The 20474-nt window shown below is 43.3% G+C and overlaps 1 protein-coding gene across 1 annotated transcript; it reads right to left on the bottom strand.

Annotated features, from left to right (window-relative positions):
* Nucleotides 1–17371: 17371 nt before the first annotated feature.
* LOC147460191 (uncharacterized) lies at nucleotides 17372–20196 on the bottom strand. Its single transcript, XM_086509982.1, has 6 exons — nucleotides 19531–20196; nucleotides 19038–19225; nucleotides 18882–18961; nucleotides 18720–18769; nucleotides 18563–18637; nucleotides 17372–18471 (listed from the first exon to the last, which is right to left on the bottom strand). The coding sequence occupies exons 1-6, from the start codon at nucleotides 20088–20090 to the stop codon at nucleotides 17940–17942; spliced, it is 1485 nt and encodes a 494-aa protein (XP_086366108.1). The 5' UTR covers nucleotides 20091–20196; the 3' UTR covers nucleotides 17372–17939.
* Between the last annotated feature and the right edge of the window lie 278 nt (nucleotides 20197–20474).

Raw genomic sequence — 20474 nt, 5'->3', positions numbered from 1 at the left:
TTTTTCTTTTTTGGGACTCCTAGGCACACCCTTATAAAAGGAGGTTTATGTTCATTTTTTTGGGGTCTTTTGACCAATGTGGGCTTTTTTGCCTGTGTATGTGATTTGAAGCTTGTGTGTTGTTAAGCTTGCCATTGAAGCTGCATACATTAATTGTACTACTCCCTATGCAATAACACCACTCATTTGCCCCAATCTCTTGTGTTGCTTCTCCCCATTCCCCTCCTTTTCTCTCGCTCTTCGTGTGTTGGCCATTGCTTGCAGAGGGTTTGCCTGCAGCTCGCAAGGTGCTACCAAGAGGGCAGATTAGGAGTGTTTTGTGAGTCGGAAAGGGTGAGTTGAGCAGTGTGGGTGCATTTGTGTTGTGGAGTGTTTTTTTGCAAGGTGTGAGATAGTTGTTTTGTATGCTAAAGTGGAGCGATTAGTGCAAATTAGCCAATATGAAGGTGTTCTTTGAGAGGTTAGGGGTGATGTGGAATCCCTGGGCTATAGAGAGGCAGATATTTTGTGTGCTGGGTGTGTTCCCTATTCCCCGTCTCCATCTTCTGGTGCCCCCACTGAGGAGCTGTCTGATGCTCCAATTTGATGTTTGAAGTGGTTTCTTTTGCCAACAAAGAGGTTGGCTGATGGTCGAGATGTTTGATGGTCAAGTTTGCAGATGACAGAGATAGTGGAGTCAGGCTTTGGCCCCATATTTACGGGCATTGAAGATCCCGAGGATTGGTTAGCTACTTTCAAATTATGGTTACTGTTGATGCGTATGTCGATAGATTCAAAAAGGTTACATACGGTGCCGTTGTTGATGCGAGGACAAGCCAAGGTGTGGTTCGATGGCTTAGAGAGCAGTGATCAAGAATCATGGCAAAGGTTGCAGAGTCAGTTTCAGGAGCAGTTTCGAGAGGTGATTACGGCAAAAAAAGCCGGTGCAAGGCTGAAGGCGATACACCAGGATGTGAGTAAGGATTTCTCTATTTTCATTGAGCAGTTTGAAGCTTGTTAGAAGCAGTTAGAGATTGCTACTGGGGTCAAAAGCAATCAATCTTTGAAGCTGTCAAAGCTGTTAGAGTGCTTGCATCCGAGGATTAGATAAAAGGTAGAAGATGGGGCAGATACCTATGAAGACATGGTTTATCTGGCAAAGATAAAGAGCAGAAAGGTGAATTGGAAGTTGGAATTGGGAGTGCTAAAGCCAGCAAATTATACGCCTGTTGTGGAGGTAGCAAAGTGCTCTTGGGTCCAACCAAGGGTGATTCCAATGGCTCAAAATGCAAAGCCTGTGGAGGTAAGAACTGCTATTGGTTATGTTCCTTGGAGGTTTCCAGTTTGTGATGTGCATGTGCCGAGGGTGGAGGAGCTTGTCAACGAGGGTAAGCCCCATGTCGAGGTGAACCAAGATGCAAAAGCGGTAGCGGATGTGGAGGTTCCAGTGAGGATTGAAGAGGTAAAGCATGTTCTTGTGGAGAGTTTGCACGAAAAGGTAGCAGAATGCGATCGAGATCCAGATACCGAGGGTTCAAAAGCTGATGAAGAAAGTTTGCAAAGCGGTGAAGATGGTCAAGCTTTTGTGGAGCAGCAAGTGGATGCAGATGCTGATATGGAGTCGGTATATGATGCCGATGCCGATGATGATACAAGCTCGATTAGCTGGGAGACAAGCGAGGAGAATAATGTGGATGAGTATACATCCTATGACGAGGAGACGGACTTTGATGAACCCGAACTGATAAAGGTAAAGCTACCCTCTTATATGTTTGATGATATGGTAATAGCACATGTGCAAGAAGAGCACAGAACAGAGCAAGCCGAGATGCTTGATGAAAGCCAAGTGGAGAGGTCTAGGCCTACAGATGATGATATGCAGGTAAAGGTAGTGTGTGGTGCCATGATAATGGCTGTGCTGGTGAAAGTAGCGGTGGAATGTGCCATGGTGGTGAAACATGTGCAGAATTTTGCCAAGAGAGATAAAGCAGCCGTGTCTATGGAGGAACTTGAGATGGATGCAGTAGAGAACGAGTTTCTCTCTTCCATAGAGGAGCATGATGCAGCGGTAGAAGAGGTGATTGAAGAGCAGTTGGTTGAAGTTGATTGTTGGTCGACCTTGAAGGGCCGGTTGACAAGGAAGGGCTCGATGATGCTGGAATTGAGTGTGTGGCCAAAGAGGAGGTTGTGATGCCAAAGACGGAGGAGATTCCGCTGCGGCAGACATGTCCAATGGTGGAGAAAGAAGAATCTCAAGCAGTGGCTTTGCTTCCAGTGAAGGTATGTGAAATATGGTTGATGAAAAAGATGGTAGATACAGCTCTATGGAGGCTAGTTCAGCAGGTACAGGGGTATATTCTCAAGGCCTCTACTTTATTTGGTTGGGAGGGAGGGTCAGACATGTGTTGAGCTTGATGTCAGGTACATGTTTTCTTAATGATAATATGCTTGGTGTTGCTTGGTATGGAGTAGACAGGTTCCAAAGGAATGCATGGAGTGCAGAAGGTAGGCTATGGGCAACCTACACACATGGTGGTCTAGGTGCTTGGGTAGGGCACTATTGGAGATTGTTGCAGATGGTTGAAAGTGAACAAAGCCAGGTGTTTGATCCAGGTGGAAGCTATGTGATGCAGGGGGTGGGGAAACCCACTTGAAGGTTTGGAAATAGGGTGCAATAAAACTATGTAAGTATGGTTTTAGTTTTCTCATAATGTGTGCTAGGTTTTGCAGTTAGAAAGAGAATAAAGTTTTTATGTGGTTGGGCATAAATGCTCAACAGGGGGGTGGGCAATGATGGTGCAGCCAAAGTGTGTCGACTCTAGAAGGTGGCATGGTCAGATGTATGCAGGCAAGCAGAGGCATGGCAAAGGACTGGAGCAGCTAGGGGGATCATGGGATGGGAGGTAGCAGCGGAAGTGTATGCATGATGCGGCTTATAGGCCAAGGAAGGCTCCATGAGGGGCTAATTTGGATAGCAAGTGAAGGAGATGCAAAGTGCAGCCTTTGGGTCCAGGAATGAAGAGCTTGAAGTGCTGAAGGAACGAGTCCAGACGGTTCATTAAACCGAGCTACGGAGCCCAAGTTATTGAAGTTTGAAGTTTTGGTTTTTTGCAGATTCTTGCCGGACACGGCAGCTGGGGACAAGTGATCCAAGTGGAAGTCAAGGTACAGGTGTGTAGAGCTCAATTCATGGAGCCTACCCGTCTTTTCGGATTGTGGATTGGAGCCATGGTTTGCAAGATATGATCAATTGAAGTTTTTCCGGGGGGCGGGTCTGAGCCTACTTGGCCGCATTGGAGATTGTGCCATCTGGCATCTTTTGAGCACCGAAGAAGTTTTGGAGCAGAGTGTTCACCATGTGGAGTTAGCACGAGTCGACTGCATGTCAATCAAACACTTGGTCGACCGGATACGGGGAGATGAAGTTGGGAGCCGTGGGCAGTAAGAGGTGTGCAAATGATTTTCCATGTTTTTGGTCACCTTGGATCACGGGCCTGGAAAAGTCGAGAAGCGGTGAAGACTATGTTGAATCAAGTCGGAACTGAAAATTTTCACCCGGGCTTTGCGGCTCGGCAATATGACATTGGAGCAGTGGAGGAGAGCCTGGTAAAGGTAGGCCAAAAAGAGCTTGTGTTGAAAAAGTAATGGGGTTTTTTTTGAAGCTTTAAGGCTTGGGGCCTATGGAGCTGACACGTGGCGGGGATTGCCCCACATGCGCAAGGGGAACTTGGGGGCCGCACTATATAGGGGGGAGCGTGGGCTCTCCATTGGTACACAAGATGGGAGAGAGAGGGAAGCTCTCCTCCCATGGCTATGGCGTGTGGGCCTGGCGCTACGCAGTGGTGGTTGGTGGCGATTTTGGCGGCAACCGGCGAGGCGGGGCGGCGCAGGGCGTCCGCGTGGTGTGGCCTTTCGGTGATGATATGGCAGGCAGTAAGGGGATGTGCCCACGCCTGCTAAGGGCCAAAGATTTTTGAGGAAAGGGGTGTACCCCCCCCCCCCCCCCCCAAATAGCGACATCGCTATTGCCTCCACAGGGGAGGGGTCCCGCTGCAAAGAGGGTGATGACGGGGCTGTTAATGTTAGGAAATAAGACGTAGCTAAATAGATAATTGAGTAGATTACTTAATGGAGAGAGACAGATTTATATACACGAGATTATAGAGTAGAGAGAGAGATAGAGTACACACGATATACGTGGTTCACCCAATGTGGGCTACGTACACGGGAAAGCAGCCACTCAATGGCTTTAGTACTTCAAAATAAGAAGTAGTTTACAAAGGGATTATACCCTTAATGGAGCTCCCGCCTTGCTTCACTCTCACCACCTCACACTCACCTTGTTGCATCAACTTCACACTATGAAATGTGTGTAGAAATGGCCTCCTTTTATAGGCCAAGAGGGCTGCCCTCTCTTATGAGAGACAACCATGTGTAGCCGCCCTTGTGCGAATAAGTCCAAATCGGACCCTCCAATCCGCCCATGTGTGGCCGCCCTTGAGAAGACAAGTCCACTTTTGAATTCGGCCACCGGCCACCGGCCATTGACTTCCGACCACCGGCTACCGGCCATTGACTTCCGACCACCGGCCATCGGCCATTGACTACCGGCCAACCGACCGGTTGTTTTCCGACCACTTTTCGGCCACCGTCCGGCCATAATATTCCGGCGAAAAAAAAGTCCAGGGGCCTCCGCCCCCGAGGCCTTTAGAGTTGCCCCTGATTCTTGTCCGTGAAAATTTTGGTTTTCGGTGAGTGATTTTCCTTCACGCACGATTGCTTCTCCTCATAATGGGGGCCTTACAAATGTGCGCTTTTACCACAGAAAATTACAAGGGTAAATCAGGCTCCATACTTAACAATCTCCCACTTGGAGACTGATCTCCAAACCAAACCTGTGACTGCTTTCCATTCTGGCTTCTTATCCTTGAATGCCGATTGAAGATGAGCAAAAGCTCAACTTCTCCTTGTTGACCACCTTTGTAAACATGTCTGCAGGATTTTCACTTGTATGCACCTTTCCTAGCTTTAGTTGTCCCTCTTCCAAAAGAGTGCGTATGAAGTGATATCTCACCTCAATGTGATTTGTCCTTGAATGAAAGGCTGAGTTCTTCACAAGATGGATAGCGCTTTGGCTATCATTGTACAAGACACAATTGTCTTGTTTGAATCCAAGCTCTTCTAAGAATCTGTGAAGCCACAGAATTTCTTTGCTTGCCTCCGTCATTGCTACATACTCTGCTTCCGTGGTAGAAAGTGAAACCACTTTCTGCAGCTTTGAAGCCCAGCTTACTGCTGTGCCTCCAACCGTGAACACATAGCCAGTAGTGCTCCTTCGAGTATCTTTGTCACCTGCCATATCTGCATCAACATACCCTTCTAGAAAAATATCAGTTCCTCCAAAATACAAAGCATTTGTTGTTGTCCCTTTTAGATACCTAAGTATCCACTTCACAGCTTGCCAATGCTCTTTACCTGGGTTGTCCATGAACCTACTCACAACTCCCACTGCATGTGCAATGTCTGGCCTTGTCCAGGCCATAGCATACATTAAAGAACCTACCGCTGCAGCATATGGAACTTTAAACATATAGGCTATCTCCTCTTGTGTCTTTGGACACATATCCTTTGTTAGTTTAAAATGACCAGCCAAAGGTGTAGAAACTGGTTTTGCATTTTGCATTGCAAACCTTTCTAGTACCTTCTTGATGTAATCTTCTTGAGATAGCTTTATTGTCTTCTTCGTCCTGTCCCTTGATATTTTCATACCAAGTATCCTCTTTGCAGCACCTAAATCTTTCATTGAAAAAGATTTGGACAGCTCCTCTTTTAGGTCTTTGATGTCCTGCATGTTAGCACTTGCAATCAACATGTCATCAACATACAACATTAGGATGATGAATTTCCCATCTCCTAAATTCTCCGTGTAGACGCAGTGATCCGAGTTGCATCTTGTGAATCCATGATCCAACATCCATCGATCAAACTTCAAGTACCATTGTCTTGATGCTTGCTTTAAACCATACAAGCTCTTCTTTAATCTACAAACCATTTTCTCCTTACCTTTTACTTCATACCCCTTTGGTTGAAGCATGTAGATTTCCTCCTCTAAGTCACCGTGAGGGAATGCCATATTTATATCCATTTGCTCGAGATTTAGATCATGAGCAGCCACAAGGCTTAAGACAAGCCTAATTGAGTTCATTTTTAGAACAGGAGAAAATATTTCATTGAAGTCAATACCTTTCTTTTGAGAAAAACCTTTTACCACAAGCCTAGACTTGTACCTTTTCTTCCCACCTTCTTCTTCCTTTAGCTTGTACACCCATTTGTTTTGAAGTGCCCGCTTACCTTTAGGCAACTCAACCAACTCCCATGTTTGGTTGCGATGTAGTGAGTCCATCTCCACTTGCATGTTCTTCGTCCATTCTTCTTTGGATTCATGTTGCATAGCTTCTTCATATGATTCCGGCTCTCCAGAATCTGAGATCAAGAGATGGTTGAAGGAAGGAACAAACCTTTCTGGAGGTCTACTTGCTCTTGTAGATCTTCGGGGAATAGGTTAAGGCTCCTCATTTGGTTGACGTTGTTGCACATTGTCACCGTTTGCAGTCCTTGAGTCTTCACCGTCCTCAAGCTCCATGTACTCATCACCTGTTCTTTTGTTTGTTTTCTTTCCAAGTAATCTTTGTACATATTTTGTTCGTTAAAAATTACATCCCTACTCCTTAAGATTTTACCATCTTCAGGATTCCATAGGCGATACCCAAAGTCTCCTTCTCCATAGCCAATGAAGAAACACTTTTTGGACTTTGCATCTAACTTTGATCTTAGGCTTCTATCTATGTGCATGAAAGCCTCACACCAAACACTTTGAGAAATGCATAATTCACCGGTTTACCTATCCATGCCTCTTCTGGAACTCCCCCATCCAATGTCGTTGAGGGTGACCGATTGATTAAGTACACAGACATACTTACAGCTTCCGCCCAAAGCTTAAGCGGTAGGCCTGCATGTAGCCGCATGCTTCGTGCTCGTTCCATGATTGTCCTGTTCATCCTTTTCGAAATCCCATTTTGTTGAGGTGTCCTTGGGGTTGTCCTTTGCCTCCGAATGCCATTGCTAGCACAAAAGCTTTGAAAAGCTTGGCTGCAATATTCGCCTCCATTGTCGGATCTGAGGCATTTAACTTTGGTACCTGTTTCATTCTCCACAAAGGCTTTCCACCTTTGAAATATGGAAAATACATTGGATTTATTCTTCATGACATAAACCCATGTTTTTCTAGTCGCATCGTCTATGAATGTTACATAGTACAATGAGCCACCAAGTGATGGTGTACTTGCAGGACCCCAAACATCAGAATAAACCAACTCAAGTTTTTTATTTTTTCTTTCATTTCCTGATTTTTGAAATTTTACCCTCTTTTGTTTACCATAAACACAATCTTCACAGAACTCTAAGTCCACTTCTTTCAAACCTGGTAGAAGCTTCTTTGTTTGAAGGATTTGCATTCCTTTGGCACTCATATGCCCAAGTCGGTAGTGCCACACCGCACTGTCAACTTCTGTAGTTGCTGCACAAGCTGAAGGTTGCGTGTTAACAGTACACAAGTAAAGTGTACCGACTTTTTCACCCTTGGCAACCACCAAAGATCCCTTTGAGATCTTCCATGATTTGTTTCCGAATGCAATGTTGTGACCTTCATCGTCCAATTGTCCTGTAGAGATCAAATTTTTGCGAAGAGAAGGAACATGCCTAACATCTTTAAGCTTCCATTCATTTCCGTTAGCAGTTTTGACAGAAACTGTACCTTTGCCGACAATCTCACAAGCTTCATCATCTCCCAAGTATACATACCCAAAATTACCTTTGGTGTAGTCTTGGAAATGTTGCTTGTGTGGTGTCGCATGGAATGAAGCCCCGGAATCTACTATCCAGGAATTAGACACATTGTCTAATGAGAGAATTAGAGCATCTTGCTCTACTTTACCTACCACAGTGGCCTCCGATGTTGGCTTGTTGTCTTGAGACTCTGTCTCCTTCTTCTTCTTGGACCAGCAATCCTTCTTGACGTGGCCCTTCTTGCCGCAGTTCCAACATTCAAGAACTGACTTTTTGCGTGACTTGCTCCGCCTTGAGCGATCACGACCCTTTTGGTTTTTGAACCTCTCCTTAAGCCTTCCTCTTGTTTCCACTGATAGTGCGGCACTTGATGATTCTCCTGTGCTTCTCCTTCGCATTTCCTCGCTTAGGAGAACACCCACAACATCATCAAACTTAAGAGTATTTGTGCCAGAGATAGAATTACTTACAGCCATCACAAGGCTGTCCCAACTATCCGGTAGAGATGATAGGATAAGGAGAGCTCGCACTTCGTCATCAAAATTGATTTTCACTGATCGAAGTTGACTTATGTTTGTGTTAAAGTCATTTAGGTGTTCTGCAACTGAACCATTCTCTACCATCTTTAGATTGAACAAGCGCTTCATAAGAAATACCTTATTGGATGCCGATGGTTTCTCGTAGAGGTCGCCAAGTGACTTCATCAAGTCCTCCGTGGTCTTCATCTCCAAAACATTGAAGGCCACCGTTGACGCCAAGCTTAACCGGATTGTTCCCAGTACCTTTCGATCAAGGACAATCCATGCTTCATCTGCCATTGTTGCGGGCTTCTTCGCAAGACCGCCTAGTGGCAAATATAGGTCCTTCTCGTAGAGATAGTCTTCAATCTGCATCTTCCAATGTTGGTAGTTTTTGTCGTTGAACTTCTCAATCTTGAGCTTCCCTTCCTCCGCCATAACTCCCACTCAATTCAAGGAATCCTTTCCTTGAGATAATTTAGCTACGAGCAAACCTTGCTCTGATACCAGTTGTTAGGAAATAAGACGTAGCTAAATAGATAATTGAGTAGATTACTTAATGGAGAGAGACAGATTTATATACACGAGATTATAGAGTAGAGAGAGAGAGAGAGTACACACGATATACGTGGTTCACCCAATGTGGGCTACGTCCACGGGAAAGCAGCCACTCAATGGGTTTAGTACTTCAAAACAAGAAGTAGTTTACAAAGGGATTATACCCTTAATGGAGCTCCCGCCTTGCTTCACTCTCACCACCTCACACTCACCTTGTTGCATCAACTTCACACTATGAAATGTGTGTAGAAATGGCCTCCTTTTATAGGCCAAGAGGGCTGCCCTCTCTTATGAGAGACAACCATGTGTAGCCGCCCTTGTGCGAATAAGTCCAAATCGGACCCTCCAATCCGCCCATGTGTGGCCGCCCTTGAGAAGACAAGTCCACTTTTGAATTCGGCCACCGGCCACCGGCCATTGACTTCCGACCACCGGCTACCGTCCATTGACTTCCGACCACCGGCCATCGGCCATTGACTACCGGCCAACCGACCGGTTGTTTTCCGACCACTTTCTGGCCACCGTCCGGCCATAATATTCCGGCGAAAAAAAAGTCTCAGGGGCCTCCGCCCCCTAGGCCTTTAAAGTTGCCCCTGATTCTTGTCCATGAAAATTTTGGTTTCCGGTGAGTGATTTTCCTTCACGCACGATGGCTTCTCCTCATAATGGGGGCCTTACAAATGTGCGCTTTTACCACAGAAAATTACAAGGGTAAATCAGGCTCCATACTTAACAGTTAAAGGGTGAGCCAAGGATACTCAAAGGCCAAGAGGAGGAAGACCGAGCGGCCGAATCGGGTGGACAAGAGGTCTAGCATGCAAGTGTGTCCAAAAATCAAATATGCCAAGTGGTGCAAGCAAATTCTAAATAGAGCTCCAAATGAAGTGCACGACATGGAAGCTCACCCCATTTTTCTTTTTTGGGACTCCTAGGCACACCCTTATAAAAGGAGGTTTATGTTCATTTTTTTGGATCTTTTGACCAATGTGGGCTTTTTTGCCTGTGTATGCGATTTGAAGCTTATGTGTTGTTAAGCTTGCCATTGAAGCTTCATACATTGATTGTACTACTCCCTATGCAATAACACCACTCATTTGCCCCAATCTCTTGTGTTGCTTCTCCCCTCCTTTTCTCTCGCTCTTCGTGTGTTGGCCATTGCTTGCAGAGGGTTTGCCTGCAGCTCGAAAGGTGCTACCAAGAGGGCAGATTAGGAGTGTTTTGTGAGTCAGAAAGGGTGAGTTGAGCAGTGTGGGTGCATTTGTGCTGTGGAGTGTTTTTTTGCAAGGTGTGAGATAGTTGTTTTGTATGATAAAGTGGAGTGATTAGTGCAAATTAGCCAATTTGAAGATGTTCTTTGAGAGGTTAGGGGTGTTGTGGAATCCCTGGTCTATAGAGAGGCAGATATTTTGTGTGTTGGGTGTGTTCCCTATTCCCCCTCTCCATCGTTGATGACGCCCTCTTCAGTGAAATTCGTAGGTTGTCATCACTTTTCCCAGTTTCAAACCAAATCTTGTAAAAAACCCCAATTGTAAATTATCACCTCTCTCTAGGTGATGGTCACAAAGGCCCACCCAGGAGTTTTTATTTTTTAAAGTTCCCCAGGACAAAGCAAGGATCAACCATCTAAGGCCCACCACCTTGCCTTGTCTCCCTTGATTAAGGCCCTAACCTAATCAGACTACCCTAAACCTAAAGCAAGCAACACCTATAACAAGGCATTCAGAGGTCAGTATCAGGGGGGTCAACACTTGGTAGCATTTTGGTGGGAGGGATTGGCAACACTTGTATCAAGAGAGAGGGGATTCACTGTAGAATTTTGGAATAAGCACTATGTGAAGAAGCCATGTCTACCGTTGACTTCAATGGTCGCCACACACATACGCATGCTAGCAAAAATCTCGGTGTCTATGAGTCAACTCTAGAGAACACACTATTAGGCTCACTATCTCTCTCGCTATCTCTCTATCACCATGGTTGCCACCTCGCCGGAAATAAGGTTGCTGTAAATATTGCATGAAAATAGTTTTCCCTCACACCTCGAGGGTTTTCCACCACCTCTCTCTCTCTCTCTCTCTCTCTCTCTCTCTCTCTCTCTCTGTGAAAAGTTTTGTATTACTTCTGTCCTTACACGTCTACCATAAACCATCCAAACCACTTCATGATCTAATCCCAAGACCATAAACCATAATCCAATCACTTCACACGGGTGAGCACTCCACCCAACTCAGGTGAGGCACAACCAATCCTGCATAACCATGTTAGAACATAACATAACTGAAAAAAAATTGACAACATTTTCAGCATAATCATATCCAAAAAAAAAACAAGAGCCACACCGGCTTCCACCATAAAATCACAACCATAATCCATGAGGGAACCCCAGCCCTTAACTACAAATCATATTCACACTAAACCAACTCCCATACTTGGAGTTTGACATATTCAGTGCAGTCAGTCCACACACATGACTCTTAAGAACATGATATTTTCATGCATAAAATAAGTCCGAACAACAACTAAACATGATATAAAAATCCAATTTTGATGACATCCAACTATGAAAAGTTGATTCATCATATTTGCACTTCACCTCTCTAGCACATAGAGCTAGTTTTTACCTAGAAAGGTGGAAAGCAATCATACCCATGCACATGAGGCATCCACATCAACCCATAAGGTTCCATATATCATATGATAACATTCTATCACCATAAACACGATGCAAAACAGGTCTGATTTTAGGTCAACTATCTGATTTTAGTGGGCAGCAAGCTGTTTTTTGACCATATCTCTTAGCTCGTGCGTGATTTTCACATGACACCTGAGACAGAAAATGTTTAAATGATGTGTTTTATCTCTGGTTTAAAATCTTCCGACTGATTCACAACGGTTTGTGAGTTATGACCAAAACAGTGTTCCTACCGCTTCTATGACATGAAACGAAAAGCGCTTTTTATGCATGTACGTGATCATAAAGACATTGTGTGCATAAATCAGCGTGTTAAACATGAAGAAATAATTATGGGACAACTTCATACGTACTCGAAAATCCATACATGCACTCGTATATAAAAACAATCACCGAGAGGGTGACTACTCAGAAAAACGACATAGAGAGAGATGATGATGGATTTGGAGTTTAGAGATTCTCACCGTGCTTTAGAATTGATTAGGGGTTGTCGAAAGGCTTCTTGCTTTTCCGCAAGAAAGCGGTGATGAGGGCTACATAAAGGTTTCCACCACAAGAGCTTTTGGAGAACGCGTACACCGTGAAACAAAAGAGGAGATAGTAAGCAAGTAGAGAAAGAGTATCCTTCTTCTTTTTCTTCTTTTTCTTCTTCTTCTTCTTCTTCTTTCCGTAAACGAGAGAGAAGAGCTTATGGAGATGGTGATGAAGAGCTTGCACCACTCTGTATAATAGGTGAGTATTGTCTTGCGGTAGTAGACGCAACAAACGGCACTGAAAACTGAGCACTGCAGGCATTGTGCAAGACTGGAGTGAGCCCCAAGCAAAAAACTAGCGCTAGTTTTTGAGCCAGGAATAGCTGCAAGCTTTTGGGAACTTTGCTAAAAACATGGCTTGGCTTTTGGTGGTCAAATCTCCCACTTACCATCAAATTTTTACAGTAAAATTGATCAATTGAATAGTATCTGACCAACTAATGAAACCTTGGCTAGGCTATGCCGCACCGTGACGTCCCAACGTAATTATGACTTTTCGATATTGCTCCGATGTATTTACGATACTGCTTTTTATAAAAATAATTCTCTCAAAAATCCCGTTTAGTCCCGTTTTTCCTTCGGGTGGTCATTCTTAAATTCGACGGAGACTAAAATTAATATTTTCATGTTTAGGTCATCCTAAAAAGCACAATGCTTTTCAAAACGCCTAAAATCACGAAACACTAAAAATACCGTAAAAAGCAAAAAAAAAAAACAGAATTTTCTAAACTTGAACCACCAGTTTTCCTTGTCCACTGGAATAAGAAAGCAAACTCGCTTTTCACTAAAATCACTAAAAATCATGAAAAGCTAAAAATAGCGTGAACAGCACTCGAAAAGCAGATTTTTACAAAATTGAACCATAAATTCTCTGGAACATGCAGGTTAAGGATCCGACCCTGCTTGTTGCAAAAAAATACCTAAAAGCATAAAAAGCATGAAAAAGCTAAAAATAGCGGATTTTCTAAAAAATCGATCAAACATCTGTCTGACCTACTAGAACATGAAAATGACCTTGCTTTTAACTTTAGAACCTTCCAATACTATCAATCAAGCATCGTAAATCCAAATTTGACAAAACGGACATTACAACCTATATTTCTTATTTTCAAAAGAGACCAAAATTTTGGGGATCTTACAGTTTGGGCCTTGAGTTGCAGATGGATCTATTGGAATTACTCCAATGCCTATCAATCGCGCTACTTCCGCTTTTTCTATCAACGCATACTCCTGTCTATACTTGTCAACATATATTATGAGACTCCCTTCACCTGATTCGTACAAAAACAAGTATAAAGTCTTCTCCGTGCTTAACTCAAATGCATAAGGTGCTAGACATCGGAAATACATTTTGGCCCTACCATTCATGTACTCGTAGATTCCTACCACTCCTTGGTTGGTCATTACTTTAGTCACCTTCTTGTCAAACACCAGGGTGACGTTAGGAAGATCTATCTGAGGAGGTATTTTTGTGATTTCAGAAACCATCTTCCCTTTTGCCACATTGTCCCCGTATTTGTTATAGTTCTCTAAGTCCTTAACAATGAGATAATGTATTCCCTCATCATCACAAAATGTATTTCCATCATCATACACTAGAAGGGCTTCCACTCCTTTGGCTGGTTTTTCCTCAATACATATGCTTTTGCGTCCCCTTTCATTAGCATATACCAAAGCCCCATGGGCATTTGGTCCTTCTAAGTAAAGGGTTATATACCTCATTGTCCGAGTGGGGTTCTTAGAGGTGCTACCTCCTCCCACTTGGTTCTGTTGGTTAACAATGGTGTTTTGGTCAGCCATGAGGTATATAGATTGCTCTGAAGAGTATCAGTCCCACTATTGTCCTCTATAATTGATGCTAGTGGATCTATTCTTGCTTGGGTCACACTCTTCTCAGTAGACACTAAGCTGGCATGGTCTCCTTGCGATCTCCAGTCTCTATGGAGATCTCTACCTAATCTTAAATACATCAATTCCGTTAACACAAAACAATCAATCCAACCTTTTACCTCAAAATTTTTCTCGGTCATTCCTTATTCAGGCTAGTCTTTCAGCTCTCCAATTTGTTGGCTGATTGTACTTCCGATTGGTCTTGACATGTTGGACCTTGTTGATGGATATCTGTACAAAACTTTAGACTCTGTAAATCTTTGTCTAACAGTGATTCTCACTTCAGTACTAATCAGTATTGGTTAGTATGACCTTGCAAGTAATTTCCATCCAAAATTTACTTTGTGGAGGATTGGCTCCCTATATATGTTCTTCACATTGATTTAACTTGATAAAGGGGGTGCTAGAGTTAGTTGGAAAACTCTAGCAGGCTCAATCCAACCACATAAGCCCTAAATATGGCCCTTAGATATTATACACGTATGATGTCTTCTGTGTCAGATTTAGCTCAAATTCTAATCTTAAGTTCTCCTTGATATATTAAACCTCAATCCAACCTTATTTTGTGGTCTTAACACCTGGAATTTAGTTAAATCCTCCTGAACTATTAGAAGATTTCTCAACTCCTTGAGAGGTTTTCTAAACCACCATATGACTCAACTTAGGTGAAACTAGGTCCTTAAGCTTTCCTTGAGATGCTTGACCCCTAGGTTTACCCTAAAGTCAGCTTTGGTCTCTAAATACGCCCTTGAGACATCATACATGTATGATGTCTATCTTGCCAAAATGAGAAGATTTCTTCTCCAGAGATTCTCTACCATGCAAGCAACTCTCAGAAGCTTTCCAAACTCATTTTCAAAACTTTTTGTGCTAAATATGAGCAATGCAGTCATATACTCCCTCAAACCGTATTTTGGCACTTATTAGCTCCAGTAGTGCTTCCCACTTCATGAAATTGATTCTATGTGCTCATTATTTGTTATAGATCACAAGGGTATACCCATATGCACAATTTGACTCACTGCTTACCAAAAAGACATTATACGCATATGATGTCTTTTTTTCATGAATTGGGTTTTGTTTCTACCACAGTTGCCGCTTGATATGTGCAACATACATATGTGCTCACAACCAATTTTAGATATCATAGTTATACCATTTTACTACTTTTTTATCCACAGGAACTTCCCAAAAAGAGTAACATGCACTCAATTCTTAACTTACTTGCCCAAATGAGATGAAACTTGGTGAATGTGCCACACACAATATGCAAAATGCGAGTATGAAGTCAAAGGTTCAATTTGATTGCCACATATGATGTCTACTGATGGGTTTTTTTATAGATTTTACTCACAAGCTTCCACAAGTTCTTAGCAATGATTTTCAACACTTTTACCAATTTCTATGCAAACAAATGTGCTCAGAATCACCAATTCCCTAGTTTTTGGTTTTTGACTTTTGTGTTTTGGGTATCAAGGGTTGATCAAAGCCTTGGTCTCAAATTACATTTTAGGGTAAAATACCCCTCTACAACACTTTGGTGTAGTCTATTTGCAAAATTTGGTCTCCTGTCATGCATTAAGACATTATATGCGAATAATGTCTACTGATGAAATTCTGCAATTTTCTCACCCAGATCTTTTGCAGATGTATTCTTTTATGTCCAGCAACACCCAACCATATCCAATCAATCACTGACGCTTGTTTATTGCAATTCTGTCCCTAGATTCACTTCTTAAGATTGCAAATGCAAACAAGTAAACAAGAAAATCTATTTATGATGGTTAGCTCTAGATCTCAATCACAAGTTCTACTTACCCTACTCCTACACATTATGTGGGATTTTTGGTTGGGAGGAAGAAGATAAGGGTGGAGGAGCTCGTTTATAAGAGGAAGAGGGAACCTTGAAGGGTGACAAGAAGACCACAATGCTCTTGGTAGAGATCAAGTGAAGTGAGGTTATGAGGTGAGGTTTCTTTATGTTGGCATGTGTTTCTTGGAGAGATGAAGCAGTATTTCCTTCTTGACCTCTGCTCGAACTAGTTGGGCTACCATTACATCCTTAGAGGTTGTGTCCAGGAGAAGCAATAATTGGTTTAACTGGGATTGAGCTTGAGAATCATCCTCATTCATCTATACCAACTTGGAGGATACGACTTAAAATGATTAAATAAATCAAGGTGAATATTAATCAAAACGTATTTAATTTATCAACATCGATATGACATGCCCCTCATCCATCTATACTAGCTCTAGACTACGTCATGTATGTTCTCTCAAAGACCTTGATAATTTTCTTTTATAGAGGCCTGATTGGTCCATTAGTGTACTTTTATATGAGTGAGTGTGAGTGAGAACAATAAGGTCAAGGAAAACCGTTATTGTGTGTATGGTGACTCCTATGACCACTCATTATTGTTTGTCTACATGCGCTAGTCAAGTTTGAGAGTTTCTTGGATTGGGAATTTGTTTGTTGATTGAGTGTAGTTCTTGAAATGATATAACTTGTCAAACATTAAAATATATAGGTTATCTACTAATTACCATAATTAAACACATGATTTAGAGTAAATGCAATGGGCCTTTTCTTTATCAAGAAGCTATGAGCAGATTTAAGCACAAGTGGATATTAGCCATGAAATTACATATTGATTCTATGGTGTGTAGTTAGAACTTGCTATAAAAAATAATGGCTCTAACAAAAATAAAAGGCTTTTCGAATGGTCTAAATTAACGTTGGAGGATAGAAAATCGATAAAAAAACACAAATGTATAAGTGCATTCGCCCATCAAAAGTATTTTGACTCTCCACCTCCATCGTCTTTTCATTTCCTAAACTCACCCTTCACTTATGCACTCCATATCTCTTTTAATGTTCCAAGATTGGGGAGGCCGTGGGGTACTGGAGCCTCTCTCTCTCTCTCTCTCTCTCTCTCTCTCTCTCTGTGTGTGAGAGTAGCTGGCGGTTTGCTGAGTTCCTACTCTATGGATGTTGGGCCAAGCACCAACACAATGATGCAAACTTTTCCAACCAATGTTCAAGAAAAATGCCTCTCAGCTTAATATCGTGCCGTTTTCAGTTCACAAAATGAAAATTGAGGGCAATGGAAAAAGGAGAATGCCGCCCCAAAATAGATAAAAATAATGTTAAAATCCGGAAAAACAACCTCGTTTTTGAAATTTCCTCTTGGTCAATAGAAGAAAAGGAATTTTGTATGTTCGGAAAAATGATTTTTCACGAACATTGTTTCCGACCCCTACTTGCATGCCTTCATTGCTCATAAACCAAGATACAAGCCAAAAAGACGGAGACTGTACCTTGGGTTGAGAATGGTGTACCAACATAAACTTTTCTTGAAGGAGGCAACGCATATGAGTACCATTTAATTAGACAAAAAGGTTTCAAGTACACCATTAAGCTCAGAAAAGTCCCTTTTCATGAGAAAGGCAAGGCATATGAGTACCATTTAATTAAAGCAATTATGTTGTTGAAGGAGGCTTTGGACTTCCCTGTATATCCAATGCCTTAAATCATAACAGAATATCAAGGATTCCATTTTCCTATCACACTTAAGTCCCATTCTTAGCAAAAATTGTGGCAGTCTCAATATCACCAAATATACTTCCTGACTTATGGGCTATCTCAAGAAGAAATTTGCCAATAATTACTCTCCATGGCAGATGAGCTATCTGAGAACAAGCACGAAACAATTGCTGCACAACACTCCTGCATCAGAGTATGTATTACACAATCAATCTTGCAAGATGCAAATCGCTGTGCTTACATGTACTCAATTTTGCAAACAAAGCTCACTTAGTGACGTGAACAAGCACAAAATCCTGCATCAGTGTATGTATTACACAAACAATCTTGCAAGATGCAAATCACTGTGCTTATATGTACTCAATTTTGCAAACGAAGCTCACTTAGTGACGTGAACGGTGCCGAACTGCTCTGTTTGCCATGGCACGCAAGTTTGCGGCCGCACTAGCCAGGTTGGTGGGTGACGAGCTGCTTCTACGGCTGTTGTTGAGACTTCCACTTCTGCTCATGAGTTGCATCTGCAAGTGACGGGCAAAGGCAGCATCAGCATGCACCTGTCGTTCTCGAATAGCATCAAGAGATACCACATTTGGCTCGGATTCAACCGCTTCTGCAGATGTGAATGGCTCCTCTTCTTGGCTTCGATATGTGGTTATCATCCTACGGCCACTGCCCCTCCTCCTTAGCCCTGATGACGGTGGTCTGGCATGCTGCCAGGTAGGGCCCCTATTGCTCGATGCTAGTTCTATACGGCCTCGGTTGGCAGGCCGCCTAATCCCTTCGCTTTCGCACGCAACCACTGACTTTGTAGCCATAGCTGCTGCCTCCTTCCTTACTGCCACCTCGGCGGGGAACAGAAGCTGAACCGTGTTCCAAAGCACTATATTGACAGGGCAGCTTCTCCACATGTCACCTCTGCAATGTAGCCACCCAGCATGAATTTCAACAAGAGCTTTTAGCTAAGCCTAAACAATATCATTAACAAGCCAATTTCAATGTGGAATACTTGAGCTGCTGCCTGCACTTAGGGCACCGAGGACCACATTTCTGGAGTACAGATTCCATGCAACCCTTGCAAAAACTGCACGAGCACATTAAGCATGCTATGTCAAAACTGTAGTCGAATTCCTCAACACAAAAGACCAATCAAGTGAAGGTTTTACCTATGGCCACAAGACGTTGTAGATGGTTCAAAGCAAATGTCCAGGCATATCTGCATCAGTTCAAAGCATACCAAAAAGTCTTTTCACAATGCCAGAAAATCCTCGGAAGTGTCGAGATATAAATGTAAACAGAAAAGGTAAAGTTGTGAGGGCCTGTCCTACCGCACATGATAGCTCCTCTCTAAGCTGATCCAAGCATGCAGGTTTCTGATTCATAGCCTCAGCTGGTGCAGTCGAAGGATCTGCAAGATTTGTTGATAGGCAGCGGTCATCTCCATCCATCAAGATGAAGAAACCATCAAACTGAAGGCAACAAACCTGACGTTGAGGAAGCTTCCATTTGTTGTGTTTGATCTGTTCTGGCCTTTGGGACCTCCACATCCTCCTCCTCCTCTTTGGGAGGTTGGCTCACTGCCTCTTGAAACTCTTCCTTCAAGCTGAGATCTCCAATCGGCAAAGCCTCAGGAGAGCATTCATGGATTGCCTGCCTCCTTGCTCTTCTATGCCTGGCCAAAAGATCGTTCATTTACACCTTTTCATCAACAGTAGAGTGGCAGGAATTTTACCCTCTACAAAATGTTCCATAGATGTATACTTTGTGTCAATTCGGTATAGTGTGCAACTACAACGCATACGTGCAACGTATTTCACGACTCATTGCTAGATACATGCATACTGATATACATCATGTGCACATATGATTGGTTTTGCTCACATACGTGCACAAACAGAGAAAGGATGCTAACCTTCTGCAACAATTCAGCAATTTGTACATGGTATTGCAATTCAACCAGATTCAAGAGATGGTTACCTTCTCCCTGCACTCACAGGCGTAGCAGCCAACTGTGGCGTCCGCTCCTCTCTTTTCTTTTCTCTTGTTCCTCGAAGTAAGTCCATCTGCGGTGATTTCTCGAAGAAGGAAGGGGACCTAGCCTCTGGCATGGCTTGTTTGTCTTCTTGGCCTTCCGCATTAAAGCATGCATCTACCTCTTCTGTCGCCAAAAGCAGAGCTTCATCGTCCCATCCAGCCATGGCAGCTGCAGATCGAAAGCCAGGACTAAGAAATACCTCTTGTCGTAGAAAATCTTCTGGAACAAGTGAGCGCGCTGTGACAAAAGCGGGCACAATTTCTCTATCGCCATGTCCAGAAACAGAGAGTCCACTAGAATCCTGGCTACTATTTCCAGCAGCGTTCTTGCCTATGCTTTCTTCATCAGCAGAGAAGCTGTCGAGTAGGGGATTCGACCGTCCACCATCTCCGACCTTGATATCTTCTTCAGAGCACTCCGATTTCTCTGAGTTAGAAGTGGTAGGAGGTTCGTCTAACTCTGAAGCCTCTGCTCTCCCTGTCTCTTCTGTGCTCACCTCCATGAACGCGATGAAGCTCAACGGTCTCAGCACTTGATTTGAAAAATGGCCCAACCAAGCGTCGAATCTCACGGGTGTAAATCATTCGGAAGGAATTTTGGGGTTCAAATCCCGCACGGGCATGCATTCGCAAGGGCCGGCTGCCCAAATAGGCCTAAGGCTGGATACACACTGCCAATGCGGGTGCCCGTCACCTTTGATGATGGGCGGGCATGCATTACACACTGGCTACATTATTTTATCATAAAGCAAAATCATTTTCAGCAGCTGCGTCCATCGCATTGGTTCGCCGCCTGATTTTGGCTGACCTGGCAAAAGCTCAACCCCCGCCCTAGCTTGGGCAGGGGGTATCGCCTGTCCAAGACCTTGTCCTCTGCCCTTTCTGCC

This window comes from Adiantum capillus-veneris, chromosome 4 (assembly GCF_014529385.1).
Source record: "Adiantum capillus-veneris isolate H3 chromosome 4, ASM1452938v2, whole genome shotgun sequence".
NCBI lineage: Eukaryota > Viridiplantae > Streptophyta > Polypodiopsida > Polypodiales > Pteridaceae > Adiantum > Adiantum capillus-veneris.
The sequence above is the reverse complement of the archived record's forward strand: the minus strand, read 5'-3'. Positions and strand labels throughout refer to the sequence as shown.